The 26,546-nt window shown below is 51.5% G+C and overlaps 2 protein-coding genes across 8 annotated transcripts in view; both read left to right on the forward strand.

Annotated features, from left to right (window-relative positions):
* TIMM23 (translocase of inner mitochondrial membrane 23) overlaps window positions 1-26,546 on the forward strand; it is a 253,508-nt gene that overhangs the window by 136,564 nt on the left and 90,398 nt on the right. The gene's annotated exons all lie outside the window — the stretch shown is intronic.
* The window catches only part of LOC100969124 (anthrax toxin receptor-like), a 748,177-nt gene continuing 731,957 nt past the window's right edge, over window positions 10,327-26,546 (forward strand). Inside the window, 9 exon segments of the mRNA XM_057298862.1 lie at window positions 10,327-10,571; window positions 15,136-15,207; window positions 16,594-16,665; window positions 18,536-18,617; window positions 18,736-18,769; window positions 19,770-19,846; window positions 19,924-19,992; window positions 20,354-20,434; window positions 20,525-20,585. Of these exon segments, the coding sequence (XP_057154845.1) occupies window positions 10,327-10,571; window positions 15,136-15,207; window positions 16,594-16,665; window positions 18,536-18,617; window positions 18,736-18,769; window positions 19,770-19,846; window positions 19,924-19,992; window positions 20,354-20,434; window positions 20,525-20,585 (793 nt within the window).

Below are 26,546 nucleotides of genomic sequence, written 5' to 3' on the forward strand. Positions count from 1 at the left end.
AAAGGATGCCCTCGCCCTCCCGCAGGCGCCGGCGCCCGGCCCAGCCCGAGCCATCAGAGGGCTGTCCGCCGAGCTGAGCCCGGGGAGGGCTGGGCTGCCCAGCTGATCACAGGCTTTCTCCCGGGTTGCGGGTTCTCCGGTCCCGGCACCCTCCCGCGCCGGGGCCACCCACCCACAAGCCCTGCCCGGAAGGCGTGTACGGCCAGGAAGGCGGGGCCTGGTGTCCTCAGGGCTCTGGCGCCAAGTTCAGAGCCGCGCGCTGGGCGCTTGGCGGTGGCGGCCGCGTCTGCACCTCCTCCCTGCGCGCCGCCTGACAGCCTGGGAGAGAAGCGCCCTCAGGTCGGCCAAGACCGAGAGCAAGCGGGCGCGGGCAGCGGGGTCCATCTCATTTCCCCACGGTAGCGCTCTTGAGTCCTGACTTTGACTGTGGGGTCCTTCCCTTCCGTCTGTAGCCAGCTTCCTCCCGCATTCTCCCAGGTCCTCTCTGAGTCCCATTCCTGTTCCTGTCCCCTGCCTTTCTGCCTCTTGTCTCCTTGTCCCATCCTGTTTCTTTCTCCTCTCATCTCTCCCTTTTTCTTGTGTTTGCTTTATTGGCTATTTCTCTGTCTTGTCTCTTTTCCCTCTCTCTCCCCCTCTCACTGTCTTTTTCTCTCTCCCTATCCTCCGCTCATTTTTTGCAAGCAAGAATTCTCCCTTTGATTTATTTTTCTCCTAGAGAGACATGTTGGGCTACGGTTCTTTTCATCCACCCATTCCTCTGTTCATGACATATTGCTCCATTATCTTCTTGGGCTGGCTGCTAGGGTAAGAACCATGCATCAGACCCAGATCCTTTCTCCAATAGATTATATCCAAAGATCTGGACATGTAATCTGTTCAGTGCCTTTTCTGGGGAAAATACATAGATGATCAAATTATAAATTTCTGACTTTTCCGAGTTACCTGAAAGAAAACATCCGGTTTTAGAGTCACAGCTTGATTGCATTCTTTCCTTGACCTTTTGCCTTTTACTAATAGGCACAGACATTGCAGGAGTAAGCTAAGCCTCGCAGAAGCATTTAAGGGACACTCACACCTTCTGTGCAATGCCAGATGCAGGGGAGGGAGGGGGCAGGATACAGAGCTGGGTTGTGGGAAGACAGTGGGAGGCCAGGGCTTTGAACCTGAAACATTTGAGGGAGCCTGGAAATAAGAAAATAACAGTAAATTTCTAAAATATGTAGTTGCCCATGCCACTGATGTACGGAAATGAAGTTGCCTAATTACTCCTGAGAGTGACATGAGACATTTTATAACAATAATTCTAGGCCAGGTGCGGTGGCTCACGCTTGTAATCCTCGGCTTTGGGAGGCCGAGGCGGGCGGATCACGAGGTCAGGAGATAGATACCATCCTCGCTAACACTGTGAAACCGTCTCTACTAAAAACACACACAAAAAAATTAGCTGGGCATGGTGGCGGGCGCCTGTAGTCCCAGCTACTCAGGAAGCTGAAGGAGGAGAATGGCGTGAACCCAGGAGGCGGAGCTTGCAGTGAGCGGAGATCGTGCCACTACACTCCAGCTTGGGCGACAGAGCGAGACTCCGTCTCAAAAAAACAAAACAAAACAAAAAAACAATAATTCTGGTATTTGAAATTCATGTTTTTGTGTACATTAGGTAGGCGGACCAAGATAAAAATATTTAACATTAATATTAAAAATTGTCTTAGCTGCATACTAAATGAAAAAATCTAGAAAAGCAAGTTGGATTCATTTATGAGAGAGAAAATAGAAGAATTATATATGAAGGCATTTTTTTGCTGCCAGAGAGATGTGATTTCATTTTAAATGAGTTTTTATGATATATGTGTCTGTATATTCAAACACACACTATACATATATTTGTGTGTGTGTGTATATATATATAGTTAATAACCAGCTAACGCTTGAAGTTGGCATTCTTAGAAATAATTTAACCTGATGCTATAGTTTATTGTGATCGTTGAGCTAATTTAACTTTTCAGTTGATGCAGAAAAGGAAATATGGTCATAGAGAAATCACACAGAAATGAATAGAGATTAAATATTATGGAAGTGGATTGCAGTGTGTTTAATGTAAGAATTTGCTCATTTTAGATGAAAGAGTGTTGGACAAAATCATAGGTCTGTGCATGGAACTTTGATTTATGAGATTTTTCTGGAATAAAGAGTTAAATTCCCTTTTAAATCATCTAACCACTGACCTCCATCACATCAGAATTCTAGGGAAAGGGGTAAAAGACATGCTTTTCAAACGATTTTAATCATCGTATCTGCTTGGCTTAGCAGATTTCCTTTCAGAAATTCAATGGGTGGCACATTTTGTAAAGATTTAATCACATCTTTTTTTTTTTTTTTTTTTTTTAACTACAAGGTTAAGTCTTGGGCTTCAGTACTTTTTATCCTCGGATGATGCTATTGTTGGAACCTGGGAAGGTCGGAAGGTGTACCTGAAGTAAAATCACAGCCTTTTTCCTTGAAGGCTTACAGTGGAATTGGGACCACTGTCTTGGGCTCCACCTTTATTCTCTAGTTGTATTAGGAAGAGAGCTGTCGTTCCTTGTGCTCTTGCTGCCTGGCATGCACAGAGCCCTGCTGAGTCCTGTCAGTGAGCTCATGAAGTGAAGATCACCATCCTGCTTTACTTATGAGGAGATGGAGGCCTAGAGTGGTTGCCTGAGGTCAGGCAGGTAGCGAGTGGCAGGGCTGATTTAGAACACAAGTTATGCCCTAGAGCCAGAGTAATGAGGGCTAACTCAGTCCCATTATGTGACTTCCATGTTGCTGCAGCCTCAGCAACATATTGTGTCTGATATATCACTCCACACTGCACCACTCATTGCCTATTGGCGTTGTTTGCCAACGGGCAATGAGTACTGCTATTGCTCCCTGTTCTATGTCCTGGCCATCTTCAGCCATGTCCATGGCCGACTCTAAATCCGCATAGCAGGGCCCCTTGAAGCACTGCTGGATCTGCCCTCTTCACTGGCCCTGCTTCTGCACAGTCTCAGGCATCTGAGTGGGTGATGGGATTGCATCCATCCCTATGAGGGTCCATGTGGCCAAGTTGTGTTGTGCTAGGGCCACCCTCACTGCAGGACTGGGGGCTGCCTTATCCTGGGACTCCAGCACTTGCCTTTGCTGGAATACAGCAGGCATTGCTGCTAGAGGGGTCTAGGCATAGCTGGCCACAGAGCCTACAGGGGCTGGCCAGGAAGTGCTCATCTCCCCAGCACCATTAGCCAGCCTCTGAGAAAGCCTGGATCACCTTCAGTGTTTAGTTTCCTCAGTATGCCAAAGCCAGGAGGATAACAGGTATATTCCCTTTCTTAGGAAACCCCAGGACCTTGTAATCCATAGGCAGAAGAGGCCCATAGATGATTGTCCTCTGGAATCTTCCAAAAGAGTCTGGGAAGCTTCTCCAGAGACTAGGGACACCAAAGGATTGGAAGACAGGAGGTATTCTCTGCTCTTGTGTGTTTTAGCTGAAGAGAAAGGTAGACGCAGCAAAGCACTGCATGGGGAGTCGGGGGTACATGGTATCTCTGAATAAGATCTGGTGCCTGACCTGCAGCTCAGAACAGCTGGAGGCTGGTCAGTTGGCTTGGGGCGGGTGACTTCAGACATCTCAGGAAAAAGAGGTTACCCAGCTGTTTGCCAAGAGTTCTTTCTTCTGTAGTTGGAGCGGGAAGGAGAAAAATGCCCAGGCTGTTTGGTCATTCATTAAGCATTGTAGGTTGCTGGTCCCTGAGAGCTCAGGAGTGATGGGAAGGCCTCCATGGAGTGGACTCTATCCCTTTGCACTCAGTGTGATAAGAACTGATCCCCCTAACATTTACAGAGCCAGGCTCCTTAGCACTTTGACTGTACTAATCAATCTAATCTTTCCAACAATCCAGTGAAGACATATCCAAGGTGACCCTCTTTACAGGTGAGAAAGCAGAGGCATGGAGAGGATCCACACTTTGCCCAAGGTCACAGGTTGGATACAGCAGAGCTGGATTGGAGTCTCGGTTACCTGGGACAACCTGGTTAAGGTATAGACAGACAGATAATGTGGGAGAATGTGGCCAGTAGCTCTCAGATGAGTGAATGATCAGTGTGCAGTCAGGGCCCAGGGGATGGGTGATAAACCAAGAACCATGAGCTTTTAACATGGTGGGGGTTGGTGAGGCTTCATCTCCCAGGCTGCAACACCTGCTGAGTTGGGTAATAGCGGACCCTGATTTGTGGCCCATGTGGGTTGGAGCCTTGGGGAGATGTGCTCTGTGTTGGTGGGGAAGGCCAGGCATGGTTAGATCCCCTGTAGACTTGGGGAGCTCAGTTTCAGAAAGTTTCAAAGATCATCACTTGATTTCCTGTGATCTGGGGGCTCTGAAAGCAGTGGGGGAGTCCTGGAACTAAATCTGGTTCTTCCAAGTAGGAAGGATGTGGGGTGATAACGAGAGATGTCTGTGTGGTTCAGAGGGAGGTCTTGCTGAGGTCAGAGGGACGAGAGCCAAGAGGAGCCCTTCCCAGGACACTCATAACGACAGAGTGACGAGGGCCAGTAAAGAGTGTCAGGGGGCGAGAGCCTGGGCATGAACTGAGCTTACTGAGGAGAGTTGACCACCACAAAGCACCTTTTCATATCATGTTTGGAGCAAGGAGAAGGAGAACAAGGGCTTCATAGATCCATCGCTGTCTAGGGCAGCTGGTGTCTGTGAAGGGGAGGAAGGTGCAACTGTGCTGTGCCCACAACAGTCTGGACAGAGGAGGATCTGCAGGTGCAAAGGCCGCAGGTGGGTCGCTGGAGGAAAGCAGGAGCCAGGCAGCGCTGGGCTGCTGTGTGTGTGCTCAGGGCCCTGACCCAGAGAACACCCTGGCCAGGGCATGGCATGACCTGGAATGAGATCCCCCATCTGAGGTGCTGTGGGAGAGGCATTGGAGATGAAGCCTGGAGGTGGATGAGACTCAAATCTGATGTTGACCCTGGGAATGATCTTAGAGTAAGCGGAAGGCTGTGAGTCTGCAGGCAAGGGAGACACAGGCATGAGGAGCTGGCGGGGGCTCCTGGGGACAAGCGAAGCCAGACTCATGTCATTTTCCACCTTGACAGGCTTCACTCTGGCCTTTGTTCTGTTGGGGTTCTGGAGGACTTCCTGTGCTGTGGCCTCTCTGACCTTACTCCATGCAGTGCTGATGCATGCAACAGCAGTAACCCTCGGGGGTCCCAGGTGGGATGAAAGGTCCCCAGATAGTTCCTAATTTTCTCTCCTCCTTTTCTTCCTCGTTGCTATTATTATGTCTCCCCCTCCTTTTTCCTCTTCCCTCTCTCATCATTATGTATCCGTCTGCTCCTTTGCTCCCTCCTCCTCCTCCTCCTCCTCATTCTTATTAAGGTCTGGATGTTAGCATTGGAGTGTGAAGCTGGGTGGGGTAACTAAGTCAGCAGCTGGCAGGGTCCAAATCCATGATGGTCTCTAAAAGCTGGGATGCTGCCCTGAGTTTATCAGGATGACATTTGGCAGGTGGAAGATAAATTCACTTGGATCAAGACCTCATGTCGTTGTTGTGAAAATTAAATAAAATAAGGTGTAGGGGCATCTGTCATGCAGACACTTATGTAGTCAATAAATGATAAGTCTTAATCTTATACCATGAAGTATCCTGATAGCAAATGTTCTGTCCTGCTGTGAGACCTTGTGTCCCCATTTTTAGTGCTGAGAAGAGGGTTGTCACATCTTAACTCAGGGCACGCTGGATAGTTCTCCTGTTCAGGGCCTCATGGCTGTGGCTGGCAAACATTGTCTCAGCCATGAAGGCAGCCCACGGGGGCGCCTGCAGAGGTGGTGCCGGGTGCAGCAGAACCAGAAGGATGACACAAGCGGGCTGCTGTACCTAGGAACAATACTAGCTATACTGGGGAGAAGTGTGTGTGTGTGAAAAACAGTGAGCATGAGTTTGCAAGCCTGTGTAAGGGCGTGCATGTATTTGTGTATGTGTGATTGCATGTGCATGTGAATGTACATGTATATGTGTGTAAGTTTGTGTATGTGTGTTTATGTGTGTCTGAGTATATGTATACATGTGTGAGTGCATGTGTGTCACTGTGTGAGTGTGTCTGTGTGAGTGTGTCTGTGTGAGTGTGTCTGTGTGTGTATGTGACTGTATGTGTGAGTGTGTGTGTGAGTGTGTATGTCTCCCTGTGGGAGCTCATGGAAGCTCAGCAATGGGGCTTCAAGCAGATCAGTTTTTCCTGGAAAAAGGGGGAGAATTGGCTTCATCCAATTAGTCGTACATGGGTAGGCCTGGGATGGACTGGAGAGACAACTTAGCCTGAGCCCATTTTACAGATGGAAACCCGAGGCTCAGAGAGGTTGAGTGCTTTGCTCAGGGTTACTGAGAGGAGTGAGGTTTCTGCATCTGCCTCTTTGGGAGGCATTGGCTGAAATTCATCTCTGATGTCAGGCACCCCCTCTGAGGAATCTGCTCCGAAAAGGCATCGGGAGCTGCAGCACGTGGTTTGCATCCTCTCCATGCAACAAATGACCTGGACTTCCAGGAGTCACAGGGTAGTCTGCAGGGCAGGGTAGAGATGTTCCACAGAAGCTGGTCAAAAGCTGGAATATCATTAAAGATCACAATATACCACAACATCAGGTTCAATTATTTCTAAGGAGGCAAAGCAACTACATATTTTAGAAATTTACTGTTAATTTCTTATTTCCAGTCAGTCTCACCCAAATGTTGCAAGTGCAAAGCCCTGGCCTCCAACTGTCTTCCCACAACCTAGGTCTGTATCCTGTCCCTTGCCTCCCCTGCACCTGGCATTGCACAGAAGGTGTGGGTGTCAGTGTCCCCTAAAATCTTCTGCAAGGCTTAGCTTCCTGCTGTGCTGTCTGTGCCTCTATGAGTAAAGGCAAAATGTCAAGAAAAGGATTCAATTGTCTTGTATCTAAAACCAGGTATTTTCTTTCAGGTGACCCTGAAAATTCAGAGATTTATAATTTGATCATCTATGTACTTTTTCCCAGGAAAGGCACTGAACGGGTTACATGTGCAGATCTTTGGATATAATCTGTTGGAGAAAGGATCTGGGCTGAAGACGCCAGCTCCTAGCACAAGCCCTGGATGAGAATAATGGGGCACTACAAGATGAACAGAGAGAGGGATGGCTTGGTGGAGGGGTCGGGGGGATGCAAATAATTATGGCCAAGAAGTCACCTTAGGGAAAAAACATAAGAAGAAGAATTGCTTGCAAAAGAGAAGGAAGCCTATAGAGAGAGTGAGGGGGAAAGGCTGAAAGAGAGAGAGAGAAAAAGGACAAAAGAGGACAAGGAAATAGCCAATAAGGCAGACACGAGAAAATGGGAGAGATGAGAAACAGGAGAGGACAAGGAGACAAGAAGCAGAGAGGCAAGGGACAGGGACAGCAATGGGACTCGGAGAGGACATGGGAGAGAGCGGGAGGAAGCTGACAGAGGGAAGGGAAGAACCCCCCGCCGTCAAAGGCAGGACTCAAGAACGCTGCCTTTCGTGGAAGTGAGATGGGCTCCGCTGCCCGTGCCCGCTTGCTCTCGGTCTTGGCCGACCTGAGGGTGCGTCTCTCCCGGGCTCTCCAGCGGCGCGCAGGGAGGAGGTGGAGACGCGGCCGCCACCGCCCAGCCCAGCGCGCGGCTCTGAACTTGCCGCCAGCGCCCAGAGGCCACCAGGCCCCGCCTTCCTGGCTGCACCTGGCTTCGGGGCGGGGCTTGCGGTTGGGCGGCTCCGGCGGGTAGGGCGCCGCGGGCCAGAGAAACGGCAATCCGGGAGAAAGCCCCCTGGTGATCCGTTGGGCGGCCCGGCCCTCCCCCGGCTCAGCTCCCCGGAGCCGCCCCCAGCTGGCTCGGACCGGGACCGGCGCCTGCGACTACGTCTGCGGGAGGGCGAGGGCGTCCTTTGGAGGCGGTGCCCACTCACGCCGCCGCCCTCTGGCCCTGGGCCTGCCGGGCCCCGGCGATGGGCGAGGGCTGTGCCCGGTGCCTGCGGCTCCCTCCGCGCCGTGGATCCCCGCGGCCTCCCGGCCTTCCTTACCCCGGCGGCCTGGCGGCCCCGCGAGCTTCACCTCCCCAGCACCCGAATCGCGCAGCTCCTCCCGGGAGCGCCCGCCGCCTTCGCTCCCCAGGCCCAGCTGTGACCGCCAGGAAGGCGGGCTCCTCGACCCCAGAATGTAGAGGTGTCTGGGAACTTAACTGTCCCCGGAGGGTGGGAGGGGGCCAGGGTAGAAAATGACAGTTCAAGTACGTTAAAATTAAGAACTTAGTCTTTGTTTGAAAAACAATAAATGGAGTGAAAAAAACAAGCCACACAGTAAAAGAAGATACTTGCAGCAAGTGATAAAGGATTAGTATCCAGGATATATAAAGACTGTTATCGAGTCAATGTGAAAGAGAAAAACACCTAAAGCAAAGAATGAATGCCGCATTAAATAGGCACTTCAAAGAGGAACCATGAACGACCAAAATCAAGTGAGTAGGTGACCAGTTCCCATCAGTAATTAGGAAATAGCAAATTATAGACCACAAAGAGGGCAGTGAGGGTGGCTCACACCTCTAATCTCAGCGCTTGGGAGTCCAGGGCCAGAGGATCCCTTGAGGCCAGGAGGTGGAGTCTAGCCTGGGAAACATAGCAAGACCCTGTCTCTACAAAAATAAAAAAAATAAAATAAGAAAAAAGTAAACCTCAAGGAGATGACTTACCACCAGGTAAATATATTAAAGTATGCTAATACCAAGTGTCAAGAAGAATATGAAGCAAGATAGCTCAAATATGCTTTTGAAGGAAATACACCGGGCTTCATTCATTCTGAAATACCCCTTATTTAAGATACTCCATTATATTAAATACAGTTCCAAAACAAAAGAAATCAAAGAACAAAAAACTAACCCAATACTTTTACCACTTGTAATTTGTATATTACACATATTGAAAGATATATTTTAGGCTTATTAGAGAATGATTTTTAATTGGATATCACTTGTGCATACAAAATAAAATAAAATTGATTAAGGTGTTTCTAACAGTCACAGTCTGACTTTTCTGAGTCCTGTTTGAATCTCACTCATCCATGCCTACGTTTTTCCACACACTGTAACCTCTCTGCTATTCAAAGCGCTGGTCATACAGCAGTTTTGACACTGGGATGTGAACTCGTCCACATTCTTGCCCTAGAGAGGGGGCCTGTGTTCCCTCCCATTGACTCTTGGCAGCTGTGACTGCTTGGGCCAATAGAGTACAGTGGAAGTGACACTGTGTGACTTCCAAGGTGATGTCATAAAAAGCTCTACAATTTCTGCCATGCTCACTGAAAACACTCACTCTTGGAACTCTGGGCCACCTGTAAAAGCCCAAGCATCCTGAAGCTGCCATGCTGGGAGGAAGCCCAGGTCACACGGGGAGGCTACATGCAGGGTCTCCATTCACAGTCCCAGCTGAGCCCAGCTTTTGGGCCCTCCTGCCCAGGAGCCACATTTGTGAGTGGAGCAGCCTCCAGATAATTCCAGTACCCAATCCTTCAAGTCATGGGGCCCCAGACGTGAGGAGCCCTCCTAACTCTGCCCTGAGTGCCTGATCCTCAGAACCTGTGAGCGTAATAAAATGGGCCTGTTCTGTGTCTCTAAATGTAGGTGGTCTGTTACACAGCAGTAGAGAACCGGAATGTCCCTCATTCACAAAGACTCTGGCAACACCACAGTTTCCATCTCCTTTCAGATCTGCCATCTCCTGGGGGACTTCAGTGTCACACAAATAACCTCCCATTGCCAATACTCTGGCCTCCCAGTCCTTGACCTCCTCATCCACAGCAATGTCGTCACCTAAGTCACCTGGGCTAACTCTTCCAGTGAACAAACGGCAGGGTCTAGTGGTTTTAAGGGACACTGTGAGGGCTGTTGTAAGGTAAATGGAGGCTTCCTCTTGTAGCCCCTCCAAAGGTCCTGTGCCTCCCCCTGGTGTTGTCAACATGCAGGATATTGGGAAGAACTGCAGTTCACAAAGTCACCATGTCAACCTTCCTGTCAACCATAACAGGGAATTCTGTCCCCAGGGTGGGGGAAGGGCCAGGCAGGTAGCTGGAAGCAAGTCTCCCAGAGCCAGCTGCTGACCCTAGTCTCTGCGATCTGGGGAGGTACCTGGTGGAGGGCCATAGTGTGCACTGGTGAAAGGGCAGAAGGAGGGGTGTGGCCCCTGGCATAAGGAGAGGCGGCAGAGAAGGGGCCTGTGCTCAGCCTCTCTGGGCCCTGGCACAGGCATCCAAGAGTGAGGTGGGGTCACAGGGACGGCCAGATAATGGGGAGCCATGGGCCCCGGGGGCCCTACTTCCTGTTCTTCCTGCTGCTGCTGCTTCTTCCATCGCTTTTTAGGGCAGGAAGCCTTCGGTACCATGGACCTGACTGGAGAGTCTTTCACCGCCTGGCCCCGGGCTCCAGGAGGTCCCACCACCACCATGGCCCAGGATGGAGGCAGCACTGGCGCCAGGGGCAAGCAGGTCACAGATGCCAGGGCTCATTTGACCTCTACTTCATCTTGGACAAGTGAGTGTCCCTTCTAGCTCTGGCCCTGGGTCACCCTCAGGAGCCACCACCTCTTTTTCACTAGGGACAGGACGCCACTCAAGGAGATGCAAGCTTCCGTCACAGAAGCAGGGCCAACCCTTTGGTCAGACCAGACCTAGGCCTCCTGTTTTTCTGAGGCAGAAAGAATGCCCTGGCTGTCTTTTCCCTGGTGCTTCATCTCCTGGATGAGGAAAAAAGCCACCAAAGGGGTTCTGGACGATTCCCTACCCCTCCATCAGCTGGGTCAGCATCCTCATCCTCATGCCACTGCAACAGCTGATTGCTCGGACCTGCCTCTCAGCAGTTCTCAGAAGCTCACTGTGGATGTTTAGGGTTTCTGTGTTGTTTTGCTTGTTTGTTTTTTCACGCAAATAACTTCTATTTTACTGGGCCCCAGAGAGATTGCTTTGTTGCCTTTGTGGGGCATTCTAATGTCACTGCTTAGAGAAGGGCTTTGGTTGGCTGCTTCTAAGTGCTTCTTCTACAACTTGGAGAGCCACGTGGTAGTTCCTGCACTTTCAGGAACAGTTTGGTCTGTTTCAGGGTGGCCCTGGGGAAGCTGGGCTACGTATTAGGCGCCTTCTGGCTCACCAGGAAGGAAAGAGGCAAATGTTCAGCTTTGGAGAGATTGCCTTGGTTCCCTTTGCCGCTCCTCCTGCTGGGTGGGAATACTCTCTGTGCTTATTCAGTAGCAGCAGTGGTGCTATCTTCAGGAGAATGTTGCAGCACTTTCTGGCCTCCAAAGCCCTTCCCCTGCACTCCTGGCACCTCACCACAATCCTGGGCTGTGCGTAGTGCAGGTATTTTTCTATCTGGTTTCTGGACAAGGGTGGCTCCTGGAGGTTGGGGAAGCATCCAGAGACAGCTGGTGTGACAAGACTCCGGCTTCCTGTGCTGCACTCTTTCCAGTATCGCAGGTTGAAGTTCCTCTGATTTTTCTCATTCCCCCTGGATACTGATGCTTAGGGGACGTGTACCCCAGCCCACCAATTCCTGTGGTTTGTGGCTGCTCTGCTACTCTTGTGGAAGGAGCAACTCAGTTCTGGAGACAGGCAGACTCCACTCACTAGCCACATAGTCATGGGCAAGTTGCTTCATCATTCTGTGCCTTCGTGTCCCCCATCTGTAAAAAGGGTATCTTCATTTTCACCTTGCCAAGTGTGATGAGGATGAAGGGAGAATTTGCAGGTCAGAGGCGGTGACAGAGGATGGGGATGAAGGGACCTGCCAGGCAAGGCAGAGCCACAGGCTAGAAACTCACAGGAACTGCAGAGGCCCTGATGTAATCCCAGACAGACTGGATGAGGGGGAATGCAGAGGGGGTGCCTAAGAGTGGATGTAAAGGGAGCAGACAAAAGCAACCTTAATGAGTCTTCCTAACAAGGCTGGGAGTAAAGGGTATTGCCCCATTCTAAGGAGGAGGCAATGAGCCAGGTCATGGCCAGGGAATGACCCACCACAGCCTCCAGATAGACATCCATGGCGCTGAATTGAAACTCTGGATTTTGTGACTCCAAAGCCCATCCAAAGACCACGCAGCTGGGCGGGACCCTGAGAATCTTGCAGTAGTCCTCCAGGCAGAAACAACATCTACTGCCTGCAGGCAGGCTCTTTGGTCATTAGCGTTCAGCTTATTCATGAGACTCATTATTCATTTGTTCATTCATTGGATTGAGCTGGAAGAAAATGAATCAGCCTCCCATGCGCTCCTATTCTTGGCCAGGTGACCTTTGAGGGCTCTAAGTGGGAATGACCCCTTGTATTTTTTGAGTAATTTTTTAATTGTGGGAAAACATACATAACAAAAATTTACCATTTTTAAGTGTACAATTCAGTGGCATTAAGTACATTCACAGTGTTGTGCAACCACCACCATCCATCTCCAAAAATATTTCATCATTGCGTATTGAAACTCTATTCTCAGCCGGGAGCAGTAGCTCCCTCCTGTAATCCCAGCAATTTGGGAGCCAAGGCAAGAGGATCGCTTGAGTCTAGGAGTTCAAGATCAGCCTGGGAAACATGCAAAATCCTGTTTATACAAAACATACAAAAATTAGCCAGGCATGGTGATGTGTGCCTCCACTCCCAGCTACTCAGCTTGAGCTGAGGCAGGAGGATCGCTTGAGCCTGGGAGGTCAAGACTGCAGTGTGTCAAGATTACACCACTGCACTCCAGCCTGGGTGACAGAGTGAGACCCTGTCTCAAACCCCATCCCCACCAAACCCCAAAAAACCTCTATTGCCATTAAACAATAACTCCCCATTCCTCCCTTCCCCAAGCCCTAGTGACTTTTAGTGTATTTTCTCTATCTATGAGTTTGCCTATTGTAGGTACTTCATGTAAGGGGAGTCACACAATATAATCAAGCAAACATATAATATTTGGCCTTTTCTGTCTGACCTTTTTCACTTAGCATAATGTTTTCAAGGTTATCCCATGTTGTAGCATCCATCAGAATTTCATCCCTTCTATGGCTGAATAATATTTCTCTGTATGTATATGTACCACATTTTCTTTATCTTTTTTTTTTTTTTTTTTTTTTTTTTGAGTTGGAGTCTCATTGTGCCGCCAGGCTGGAGTTCAGTGGTGCGATCTCGGCTCACTGCAACCTCTGCCTCCCAGTTTCAAGTGATTCTCCCTGCTTCAGCCTCCTGAGTAGCTGGGACTACAGGGGCGTGCCACCACACCAGGCTAATTTTGTATTTTTTAGTACAGAGAGGGTTTCACCATATTGGACAGGCTGATCTTGAACTCCTGACCTTGTGATCCCCCCGCCTTGGCCTTCCAAAGCGCTGGGATTCCAAGTGTGAGCCACCACACCTGGCCTGTTTGTCTTTTCATCTGTTGATGGACACTTGGGTTGCTTCTGCCATTTGGCTATTGTGAATAATGCTGCTATGAACACTGGTGTATACGTATCTCTTGGAGTCCCTGCTCTCACTTCTTTTTGGTATATACCTGGGAGTGCAATTGATGGATCCTATGGTGATCCTATGTTTAGCTTTCTGAGGAAATGTCAAGCTGTTTCCCACAGTGATTGCACCATTTTGCATTCCCACCAACAAAAGCCCAACATTGTTTTTTTCTGGTTTTTGATAATAGTCACCCCAATGGGTGTGAAGTTGTATCTCCTTGCGGCTTTCATTGGCATTTCCCTAGTGACTAGTGATGTGGAGCAGATGCTTTCATGTGCTTATTGGCCATTTGCATATCTTCTTTGAGGAAATGTCTATTCAAATCCTTTGCCCATTTTTTTTGTTGCATTTTTTTGTTGTTTCTTTTTCGTTGTTGTTGTAGGAGTTCTTTGTATATTCTGGATATTAATCCCTTATCAGGTATATGAGTTGTAAATATTTCCTCCCATTCTGCAGGTTGTCTTTTCACTCCCTTGGTAGTGTCCTTTGATGCACAAAAGTTTTTAATCTGGATACAGTCTCAACTTTTCTATTTTTAATTTTGTTGCCTGTGTTTTTTGTGCCATAGCCAAAAAAATCCCCAAATCTGATGTCATAAAAGTTATGTTTTCTACTAAGAGTTTAAAAGTTTTAGCCTTTACATTTAGGTCTTTGACCCATTTTGAGTTAATTTCTGTAATGGTTTACAGAAGGGTCCAACTTCATTCTTTTGCACATAGACATCCAATTTTCCCTGCACCATTTCTTGAAACTACTGTTCTTTCCCACACTGAGTGTTCTTAGCACACTGGTTGGAAATCGTTTGACCGCAGACATGACAGGTTATTTCTGAGCTCTCTATTCTGTTCATTGCTCTACATGTCAGTCCTTATGTCAGTGCCATAATAGTTTGATTACTGTAGCTTTGTAATAAATTCTGAAATCAGGAAATGTGTATCCTCAATCTTGTTCTTCTTTTTCAGATTTTTTTTTGTTATATGACTAATGTCCCTTGAAATTCCATAAGAAATTTACTGAAATTTTTTTTTATTTCTGCAAAAAAATGCTGTAGAGATTTTGATACAGATTAGTGTTATCTTAACAATATTATTATTGTGCCTTCTGATTCATAAGCATGCAATATCTTTCCATTTATTGTGTCTTTAAATTCTTTCAGCAATGTTTTATAGTTTTCAGTATATGTTTCTTTTGCTTCCTTGTTTAAATTTATTCTTCAGTATTTTGTTCTGTTTGATGCTATCGTAAATGAAACTTTTTTGGTTGATTTTCCATATTTAGATTGTTCATTGGGGGCTTTTCCAACCAATACATTCTCTCCCATTTCCACTCTACACAGTGCCCTACCTAACCTGATCAGCCACCTGGATGGCCAACAAAAGCCCCACATCCCAGGAAGCTCCTCAGTCCCAGGCAGATGGGGCTGGGTGGTCACCTTATGCTGACCACTCAACTGGTGAAACTCACGACCTCGGATGATCCAGTGGCCACTGGGGGTGTACCCTAGCCTCAGCTGTGCTGGGGTCAGGAGAGCTTGTTAAGAGCCTGCTGGGAGGCTGGGGGCGGGGCAGACACTTGCCCATCAGAGAGATACACTCATCTCCCTGACCCACGTCTCCTTTTGTTTTAGGTCTGGCAGCGTGAACAACAACTGGATTGACCTTTATATGTGGGTGGAGGAAACAGTGGCAAGGTTCCAAAGGTACGGATCTCCGCATGGCAGCCTCCCCTGAGCTGCAGAGAGCTTTTCCTCTGGAAGGCAGGCAGAGGGCACATCCCATCAGATGGGGTAGGCGTGGGAGTCCTTCAGTGGGGGACACAGAGCACAAGGTGGCATTCTGAAGCAGGAATGAGGCCAGCGCTCATTGGTTCCATGGGGTCTCAGCGGCCTTGGCTGGCTCCTGCCTGTGAGCCCGGACATATTGCAGGGGAGGCAGTTTGCCCTTGGGGACATCACACGCTGGGAAGGGACAATAGGCAGGGAAACCGATGACTCAGTCCTGGAACTCTGGGTTACACAGTGCTGAGGGTTCAAGTAGGGGACAAAGAACTCACAGGGAAGGTTAAAGGAAAAAGCAGAAACTCCTAAGGACAAAGTCAAGGATGGCTTCCAAGGATGTGGGTCTTTGAACTGGGTCTTGCAGGATGGAAAAGACAGGGGACCTGTGGTGGCGTGAGTGGTCTGACTTGGCTGGGAATGAGGTTAGCTCAGGGAGGGCTGGGAGAGGGCTGGGCAGGTCAGCTTGAGGCCAAAGCCACAGGGGCTCATTATGCCAGGCCAAGGAGCTGGGATTTCCTGCTGTGAGCCATAGAGAACCAGAGAAGGCTCTTGAGCAGGGGAGTGGCATGATCAAGATGGCACTTAAGGAAGAAAAGTCTGATGACTGTGGGTAAAATGAATGGGCAACAAGGGCAGGAGCCATGGGGAGCTCCGCTGGGGACGTATGGCAGCACTGTTGCTGAGGGCCACTGAGGGTCAGCCGGCAGGAAGGAGGGTCAGGGAGAGGAAAGGAGGCTGTGTGCATGGCTGCCAATAGGGAGAGTCACTTGTCTGAGATGAAGGAGGAATGAGGGAGAGGAGAGGGAGGAGAGAATGGGATGAAGAGGCAAAGAATTTTCCAGTAGAAGGGAGGCCAGCTGGGAGGGCTGTGTGTGCATCTCCCTGCCTGTTCATTATAAGATATGTGTGTCTGTGTGTGTGTGTGCATGTGCCTGTGTGTGGGTGCCATGTGTTTGTGTGTTCATGTGAGTGTGTACATGTGTGTGTGCCTGTGTGTGTGCGTGTGTGCCTGTGTGTGTGTGCATGTGTGTGTCGTGTGTGTGCCTGTGTGTGCATGTGTGTGTGCGCAAGTGTCTTTGGGGTGTTGGGAGTGTGGGGATGCAGTGAGTTGCCATCCTGACTCTCCCTTCTATGGAGCCCTTGTCTCCACAGGCCTCAGAGTCCTTCACTACATTTATCTCACCTCCTTGTGTCCAGCAAGGGGCTCCAAAGCGGAAGAGTTGGGGTGGGAGGTGGCGAATTGGCCTCACCACGCTGGCTTCTGAGCCGTTGCTTCTGGCTTCTCACCAGCACATGATTCCTTCACAGCCCAAATATTCCGATGTGCTTCATCGCCTACTCCACGAACGGCGAGACTGTCTTGCCACTCACTTCAGACAAGTGAGTGCTGCTTGGATCCCCCAAGGGAGGCCTGGTGAGCTTGGCCAGAGGGAGCTCCAGGGAGCTGAGGGGCTCCCGGAAACTTTGGTTGGGAGCCCGACAGCACACAGGGCAGGCCGGTCAGGGCAACTCACAGTAACCACCTGACCTTAGCCCCGGCTCCCCTGCATCCTCCTACCCATGGCTGCAAGGTTACCCGCAGGCCCCTGTGCTCCAGAAGTTCTCAGCCTCCCCTACTTCACGCTCCCCTGCCCTCTCTCTGCCCTGCCTCCTTCCCTGAACGGTGGCTGTGAGGATTCCCGGGGTGCAGGGACTGGTGGGGGGTGGGGGTGTCCTGTGAACACACACATGTGCTGGCTGCTGCTCTGTGCCTGTTCCCCTTGCCCTGACCAGTGCGGGAGGGAGTCAGGGTCAAAGCTGGTGGTGGGAGTAGTGGGACTTTAGTGCAGGGATGCTGGCAGGCCCAGACTGGGGAGCCCCTGGGTGGGGTTCTGAGCTCTGGGGCAGGCTGGGAAAGTGGAGGGAGGCAGGAGGAACAAGCTTAGGCAGCTGGAGCCCAGGCCCAGCAGGGGGCACAGCAGAGTTCCTGTTTGGCCGGAGGTGAGGGCACTTCCAATGCACATGCCCGGAACTGGGCCCAGAGGAGATGAAGCACAGAAGAGAGGTAAGGACACTGAGGACTGGATGGGGGACTGGGCCCCACTTGCAGCTTTGAGGGAATACAGGATAGAGGAGCTTGAGTCTGTGTGTCCTGCGCTGTGGGTTTGTCAGAGAGACTGGGTGGGTGTGAGGTGGTAAAAAGCAAGTCTATGGGGGAGGACTGTGGCGGGTGACCCAGATGGGGAGTGGGGTTTGGGCATGGCCAGAGGAAGGCCAGGCCGTGGCCTCTTCTGGGTATGGATGGGTCTGGCCTCCTCCCCTCCTGGGCTGGGCAGGCAGGGCTCTTAGAGCTCTGGCCATGGCAAGGACTCTTCTGCCCGCAGTGGGAAGCCATCCTTCAGGGTCCATGCTCTGCCCAGCCTTGCTGTGCAGGCTCAGCCTGTCACATTGGATTAGCCTGACCCTAAGTCCGTGGCCTGTCCCAGTCCTGCCACCAGAGCCAGTCCTGGCTGCCCCAGCCCATTCTGTCTGTTTTAACAGCAGCTGACAGGCCACATCCCCCGGCCAGTCCACAGATCAGTGTTCAGCCCCTGCATGCACAGCCGTCAGGGCTGCCTCTCCAGCCTTTGGTCTTTTTGTTTCAGGGGCACAGAAAGTCAAGGAGGCCAGACACTCTAAGCAGATTTGCTACTTCCTGTATCAGGGTAAAGATAGAACAGGAAACTGAGTCAGGGTCAGGGGTCTGGGGCCATCGGGCTGGGTGCAGGGCTGGTGGCTTAGCAGGATGACTTTTCCCAAATGCAGCCCTACCTGTTAAAGGACGGAGTGCTCAACACAAGAGCATCCTTGTTAGGGTTAGAATTTGGATTAGAGTTAGAGTTAGGAATGTCAACCCCATTGTCAGTGGCTGACTCTCAGTTGCCCATCCCTGGTTCAGGGTTAGGGTTAGGGTTAGGAATATCAGCCCCATTGCAGTTCCTGACTCATAGCTGCTCATCCATAGGAAGCTCCCACTGTCACCAGAGATGGTCCAAGCAGGGCTCTGGTGAAGTTCCCCAGGCCTGCATTCTCTGTATCTGAGATGAGCTCAGAAGGGCTTGAAATCTCTGGTCAAAATCACAATGAGGAATGAGCCGGACAAAGCCCTTGCCTGGCCCCTCCTTCATCCAGGAGGCCTTGCACAAAGAACAGTGGCTCCCGGAGAGCTTGGGAGCTGATTTTTAACAGTCAATGTCTTTCCAGGTCAACCACCTTTTTTTATTTTTTTCAGGAATAGAATAAAAAACAGTCTTGGCCAACTTCAGAAAAGTGTGCCTGAAGGGCACACATTCATGCAGGCAGGATTTAGAAAGGTATAGACCCCTTGATCTCCTAACCCTAACCCTCACCCTAACCCTAACCTACAAAATCTTAGAGCATCAGTGGGATCATCTCACTGTCCAGGCTCAATATTTCTTCATTTTCTTGCAGGCAATTCAACAGATCGAAAGTTTCAACTCTGGAAGTAAGCACCTGCCGTCCCCATGGTGGTCCTGTAGGGGGAACAGAGCTGGGTGTGAGCCTCAGAGAGCTCTGTGTGCAGACTCTACAAGGCCACACCTGCCCTGCCTCTTGGAGCAAGTTGCTCACCTGCTCTGAGCTCCAGCTCCCTCCCTGGTGCAATGAGCATAGTAAGCCCCCGCCCCATGGAGTTCTGAGAACTGTGTGGGATCCTGTGTGTGCAGTTCTGGTGCTCATAACCCTGAGGTACTTGTCCTCCAGCTGGGCTGTGTGAAAAGGACAAGGGAAGAGCCAAGGGGTTTGCCCCCTTGCACACACCTTAGTCTTTCTCCTCCCTTGCATGTCTCCCCTCCGAGTGACTTGCATTCCCTGACCCTGTCTCATATGGTACAGAAGGCTGTCCAGGGCCCCCGACTTCCCTCCCCACTGTGTCGCTGTAGCTCTTGTCAGGAAAAGGCAGGGCTGGAGAGGAAAGGTGTTGAGGTGGCTGTGGGGTCCCCTGGCCAGGTGCCACTGACCTGGAGTCCTGAACTCCTGGGCACAGAGATACCGGCAGGGCTACCTGCAGGCTCTGCTCACAGCAAGACCCGGCCCCCTGGGAGCCTCCCTGAGCCTGTCTCTTACAGGAGGGCCCAGCAGCTCCTCCCTCTGCCCGTGGGACAGGCCTGTGGTTGTGGACTCCTGACTGGAGCTGCCCTCAGGCAGAGGTGGTGCAGGCCTCTAGTGGGTGAGGGTTCAGGCAGCCTGGTGTGAAAGACCCTGCCCCTCTCAGCCCCTCCACTGTAAAATGGGTGCTGGGCTGAGACCTCCCTGACTCTAGGGGGTCTCTGGGTGGCAGGTGCTTGGGTCTTGGCAGCCTCTCCTCTGGAGGATGAGGTGGGGGCACCTGGCCATGCCCTGGAGTGGGCAGCACTGTGGGCCCAACCACCTGCAGGGGTTCCGGAGCTTCTGGAGGTCACTCCTGGTGCCTTTGCTGAGCAGGCCACTCTTTGCTTCATCTACAGACAAGGTTCCCAGCATGATTATTGCTATGACCAATGGAGAACTGGTGGCACATGCATTTCAGGACACTCTCAGAGAAGTGAGTCCAGTTCATACTTACCAGCATTTTGCTCCATGTATTTTGATGACCAATATGCAATGCCTTCTTTCCCTTAGGCTCAAAAGGCTCGGAAACTGGGGGCCAACGTTTACACCCTGGGTGTGGCTGATTATAAGCTGGACCAGGTAATTCCAAACAGGTAACCAGGCGCCACTTTCAAGCCTAGTGGGGAAAGGCGTCCCAGGTGGCTTTCCCAGGGCCACCCCGAGGACGGTTGTCTAAGCTGCCCCAAGTGAGTTGGGCCAACCCATGGCCACTGCAGAAGTGATTGACAGCGTGTTGTATAAATCCCACCATGCCAGCGGGGAGGGTGGAAGAGCTCCCTGCTCCCTAAGAGTGGGCTGCTGGCTGGAGAAGGCTGCGACATTCAGAGCCTGATATTCTGCTGCCCCCAAAGCATGGGGGCAAGACACTGTCTCCTAGGCTGGGGGTCTGCTGCATCCTCACCTCTTGGCGGGGAGTCCAAGCCAGCTCTGCTCTCTGTAGTTAACAGCAATTGCAGACAGCCCTGGCCACATGTTTGCAGTGGAGAATGGCTTCAAGGTCCTGAGAAGCACCACTGATGCTGTGAGTGGGCGGAGGTGAGGGGCTGGGGACTTGGATCCTGTGGCTGGAAGCCCACTCTCCCTGCCCTGCCCCACCCCTCCTGTGTTCCAGCTCACGTCAAAGGTCTGTCTTGATGTGATATCGGTGGAGCCTTCCTCTGAGTGTGTAGGAGGTGAGAGCTGCGGAGGCCCTGCGGTTGCCAAAGGGTGGTGTGCATGAGTGCATGCGTGTATGGAGTGTGTGCATTTGTTTGGTATGTGTGGGGGAGGATGTGTGTGGGGAGTGTGTGAGTGTGGTGTGTGTATGTGGTGTGTATGTGTTTGGTGTGTGTGGTATGTGTGTATGTAGTTTGTGTGGGTGCAGTATGTGTAGTATGTCTGGGAAGTTGTGCTGTGGGAGGCTTGATGTGTGTGAAGTCTGCGGGAGAGGGTAATATGTGGTCTGTGTGCTGTGGAAATGTGTGTGAGATTGTGTGGGGTGTGTATATGTGCTGTGAGTGTGGTGTGTGTGGGGTGTGCATGAGTGATGCATCTGTGTGTGTTGTATTGGGTGTATGTTGTGTGGGAGCTGAGGTGCTGTGTAATATGTATGTGGGGGTGTGAGTGTACGTAGGGAGCATATATGCGTGTGTATGTGTGGTGTATGTGCACTGTGTGTGTGTGGCATGAGTGGGGGTCTTGTGGGAGTGTGTGGGAAGGTTGCCTGGTGTGTGGAAGGCTGCTGGTGTGTGGGAAGGGTGTCTGGTGTGCAGGTATGTGGTGTCCAGTGTGTGTTTGTGTCATATGGGGAGTTGGGAGTGTGTTGCTGATATGTGTGGTGTGTGTGTGGGATGTGTGGTATGTCTTTGGTATTTTTGGTGTATGTGTGTTTGCTATTTATGTGTGTGTGTGGTGTGTGGGTGTGTGTGCTTCGGGTGTGTGGTGTGTGGTGTGATGTGTGGTATGGGGTGGGTTGAGTGTGTTTGTGGTCCAGTGTGCATGGGTGGGTGGGTGTGGATGTGTGGTCCACATGGGTGTGAATGTGAGTGTCTATTGGTGTGGGGGGAATATGCGGGGGTGGTGGTGTGAGTACTTGTGTACAATTAGTGTGTTGTAACCTCACAACAGTAAGTTTAACCCTAAAGCAAGAAAAGACATGTGTGAGAAGCTCTCAGGGAAACACCAGCAAATGGCATGGAGTAGCAGCTAACCCAGACCACAGGGCAGGAGCAGCCAGGGCTCCTCCCAGGAAGGCCAGGCAGGTGCAGGAGCTGAAATGTCTGTGTAATTTACCACATCAACAAAATGGGAAACAGGAACCAAGCGGTTATCTCAGGGGATGAAGAACAAGAAGTGGGGGCGTCAACATCCCACAGCACCCTGTGAGCAGAAGGAAACCTCCATAGCCCAACAAAGGCGTCCACACAAACACCCTCGGCTCACCTCAGTCCCACAGGATCAACCCCAGTGCCTGTCCATGCTGTCTGGGATGTAGCAAGGATGCCCTCTTACCAGCTGGGGTCCCAGCATGGGTGGTGACAGCCCTATGTGGGGCTCTGTGATGCCTCTGTCTGTCCTGAGCTCCTCCTGAGCAGGCTGGGGGTCTGCATGGCCAGCAGTTGCACAACTGCAGCTGCTGGAGATGAAGGGAGCCCTGGGTATTATCCCTTCATGGGGACATCACGAGGCCCTTAGCAAGACCACCAGGGCCTCCAGCAGCTGGGCTCTGGCCTCCCTGTTCCTCACTGCAGGGTGCCCTGGCAGTAGGCTGTGGGGACAGACACACCGTACATGTCTGAGCTCTGCTCTCCATGGGCACACAACAAGGAGCAAATAGTCCAATTCCAGCGAGCTCCAGTGATGCCTCCCATGAACAGAAAGGACGCTGTCAGGCCTGTCATGAGTCCCAGGGCACTGGGCTGTGCAGGGACTGGCACAGGGCTGGGAGCTGGTAGGTCCCAGAAACAGGAGCTGTGCTGACACTTCCATGATTGGTCCTGGGCTCTGTCCCCAACCCTGCCTCTCCCTCATGCAGAGCTGAGGGTAGGGGTGGGGTAGAGAGAGCTCCCCTCTGTGCAGCTCTGTGCTGCAAGGAGAGAGAGAGGCTGTCTGGAGAAAGAGAAAGAGATTCAGCTCTAGTGCTCTGGGGCTTTGGGACCAGGGTGCTCCCCTTCAAGGAAGGCAGCTTGTCAGAGGCAGCATCAGCACTGAGGCTGAGGCTCAGGATGGCTGGGCTTAGACATGCAACATGGAGAGGTAAGGAGCAGAGCCCTCAAGGCAGAGGAGCAAGGGAGGATGCCAGGGCACAGCCAGCTCTTCTAGTAGCTGGGATGTGATTGCCTGAATCACAGGGTGTGGAGACCCCAGGAGCCTGGCAGGGGACGGTCTGGCGTGCAGGCTGGGTGGAGGGACTGGATCCTGCCAGCAGTGCAGAGCATCTCTGGAGGGTGTGAGCTGGGAGGGAAGATGGTCCTGGGAGGACTAGATTTGGGGATGGGCGGAGCCAGGGACCCAATCAGGCAGGGAGGAGGGTGGACAGGCAGCTGCAGACACAGGTGGCTCAGGACAGGGTCTGAGGGGGCACAAGGGGAAAGTAAACATCATCCTGGATGGGAACTAGCAGGGCAGGGGCAGGAGAGGGCAGGTCCCAGGATGGGGTCTAGAGGGGAGAAGGGCCCCTCTCACTAAGAGAGAGACCATCTCCATAAGGGAATCCAGCATTTGAGGCATTTGTCACTCACATGCCCAAGGGGAGGCTTTATGCATGAATGACAGGTTCAAGCAAGCTCAAAGTCTGCACGCTCTGGGGAACACCTGTGAGGAATGGAGGGTTTCTTTGGGACCATCAGGCTGAGACTGGCCTGACAGGGGACCCCTGGGATTCCAGGCAGCCTGGGAAGGGTGGCCTCGAGTAGAGAAGGAGCTGAACAGGCCCCAAGCCAGGGAAACCACAAGCATTGATGGGCTGCTGCTCCTGCCGTGGTATGTGGGCATCATCAGCGCCACATCACAGATGGGGAGGTCAAAGCAAAGTAGCATATGCCCACTGGCATCCTGGGATCCTGCTGCAACCCTCCAGCCACAGGTGCCAAAGGGGATGCAGTTACAGTCCGCATGCTTGCAGAGCAGGGATGGGCACATCTAGAAGGACAGGGCACTTCCCACAATGGGCTCAGCTTTCTGCCAGGACATGACCAGAAAGACCAAGCAGGGTGGTCACTTTAGCTGGGAGCAAGGATAAGGGGCTTCCTGGAGGAGGCCACTCTGGAGCTGAGTCTGAAAAGGTGAGTGGCAGTTCACTGGGCAGACAACATTAGGAAGAACATTCCAGAAACAAAGGGCAGCCTATACAAATTGAGAAATGGGAGAGCTGAGCAGCTCTGAGAAAGATTGTTATCTAATTGCCTGCCTGCTAAGCCCCAAGAGAACAGCCTTGGGGAAACCTAACAATTCTCCTTGAAAAGTCCAGGCTTTCAATTTGCTTTCATGCTTACAAGATGGCTTCTGGAGCTCCAGCCATCACACTCATACTCCAGGCAGGAAGACAAAGGAAAAAGGGAAATCAGCCTTCTTTAAAGCAATGCCCAACAATTCCTGTTTATACTCCGTTGCCAGAATGCATTCACATGGCCATGTTGCTCAGCAAGGGAGACTGGGAAAAGGTCATTTTACAACTGAGCACATTGCCTCTCTCTTTTTTTTTAAATTTTAAGTTCCGGGATACATGTGCAGGATGTGCAGGTTTGTTACATAGGTAAATATGTGCCGTGGTGGTTTGTTGCACCACATTGCCTTTCTTAACAAAAGCAGGCTTTGTTAGTAAGGAAGACAGGAAGAATGGACTTGGGGTGACCAATCCGTGTTTGGTATTGCTGGGCCCATTTGAGAGATGGGAAAGCCATTCCCAAGAGGTTGAGCCTGAGGTTGAGCCTGAGGTCAGAGGCTAGATTGAACCCCAGTCCCTTTGACCTTACTTAGAGTGACCCTGAGGGCCTTTTTGAAAGGCCCTGATCAAGTCTTCAGACAGGCTTGCCCCGATCATGAGCATAAGAAGCCAGCAGAGAGAAAGGCATTGCAGACGAACACAGAGACAATCTCTGTGTGGCTTGCAGCTGTGTGGGTGGTGAGTTGGCTACACTGGTGTGTGCCCAAGATGAAAGCAAAGCAGCTGCTTCTGCAAGACAAGAGTTTGCTCTTCCTACGGGTCTGGATCATCCTCTTCCCAAACCAAGGGAACCGTGGAGCTGCTGCCTTCTCAGCTCATCACCCACTCAAGGGTCCCTGGAGCCAGCCTTGAGGGCTGTGGTGAGCGCTCATCCCTTCCACATGCTCACTAGAGCCTTCTGTGCCATGCTGGGGCACAGAGGTAATTGGGGCCTCCTCCTATCTACCAGGGGGAAGCAAACCATTTCAACCCGAGGGCTGAGGGAGTCCAGAGTCAGAGACCCAGGGCTGCCTGGAGAGGCAGAGGGGACTTTAACGCTACAGCTGAGTCTGGAAGTAGGAGTCCAGGCTGGAGGCAGCACCAAGGGGAGAGAGGAGGAGCACAGCAAGGCCCACCCTGTGGGTCCCGATGGGTCCTGGCCCCATCCCTTGAGCCAGGCAACCGCAGCCTTCTGAGCCCAATTCCAATGCCAACACGGTGACCTTCTCTCTCTTCTCTTCCCTACAGGGGAGGTACCTCAGCTTAGCTCTTACTAAGTCCCAGTATGCACAGGCTCCCTGCTGCCCAAGGATCTGCTTTCCACACAGCCAGGAGTGCCTTTCCCTACCACAGGCTCCCTGCAGCCCAAGGATGTGCCTGAGACACAGCCGGGAGTACCTTTCCCTACCACAGGCTCCCTGCAGCCCAGGGATGTGCCTCAGACACAGCCAACACAGCAGGGAATGCCTTGCCTGCAAACAGGCTCCTTGCAGCCCAAGGATCTGCCTGAGACACAGCCTGGAGTACTTTTCCCAAGCACAGACTCTGTGCAACCCAAAGAGCTGCCTTCAACCCAGCCAGGAGTGCCTCCCCAGCACCTGCTCCTCCAGGTGCCACCTCCCCCCTGCTTGGTGCTTGAGGCCTCCCTCCAGGATGCTGCTGCTGCTGTCCCCACTGCTCAGGCACACTGCAGAACCCCCTTTGTCACTCCCCACTCAGAGCCCAACTTCTAAGGCACCAAACACCCAAGATTAACAGGCTTTTGTTGCTGAACTGGACGTATACATTGAGTCTTTTCTTATGGTCAAAGGAGTTGAATTCTTGCTGATCAACCAAAGTTAACTGTGTTTGTCACCACGGAGCTTGTCCTTTGAGTGAGCTGGATTTATACTGCCCCTGCCACGACATAGCACCCTGGTGTCGTCAGGTTGCCAGGCATGGATGCATTCCAGTCCCAACAGCCCCGAATTCATCTGTCATCAAGGGCTGGGACACATGAGGCCTTAGGCCAAATTCTCCATTCAAAAAGCCCAAAAAGTCTTTGAAATATGAATTCAATGCTGTGTCTCCCTCTCTAGCTTTTTGTTTGTTTGTTTGTTTCTTTGTTGTTGTTGTTTGAGACAGTCTCGCTCTGTCGCCCAGGCTGAGTGTAATGGTGTAATCTCAACTCACTGCAACCTCTGCCTCCTGGGTTCAAGCGATTCTCCTGCCTCAGCCTCCCGAGTAGTTGGGATTACAGGAGACTGCCACCATGCCTGGCTAATTCTTGTATTTTTAGTAAAAATGGGGTTTCACCATGTTGGTCAGGCTGGTCTCAAATTCCTGACCTCAGGTGATCCACCCACCTCGGCCTCCCAAAGTGTTGGGATTACAGGCGTGAGCCACAGCACCCGGCCCCTCCCTAGCTTTTTGAAAGGAAAAATACTTGCATATCTCACTTCCTGTACTCATCTTCTTGTCCCTGGTTTCCATTTTTTGGCTACTCAAATTCTGAATGTGTCCCAGAAGGCAGTGAGGCGCTTTCTGGAAATGCTAATTATCTTCCCAGATACCCCACACCGTCCCCAAGACCAGGCAAATTTCAGGGAATCCTCCTCATTTCACTAGAAAAGATAAACTTCCCTCCTTAATCATTTGTCCCCATAGAAGAAACCACAGCCCCAACAGAGATGAGTGTCAACAGGCAGTGTCCCACTGCCCACCGTGTGTACATGGTGGCTGCATGACTGCC

This window comes from Pan paniscus, chromosome 8 (assembly GCF_029289425.2).
Source record: "Pan paniscus chromosome 8, NHGRI_mPanPan1-v2.0_pri, whole genome shotgun sequence".
NCBI lineage: Eukaryota > Metazoa > Chordata > Mammalia > Primates > Hominidae > Pan > Pan paniscus.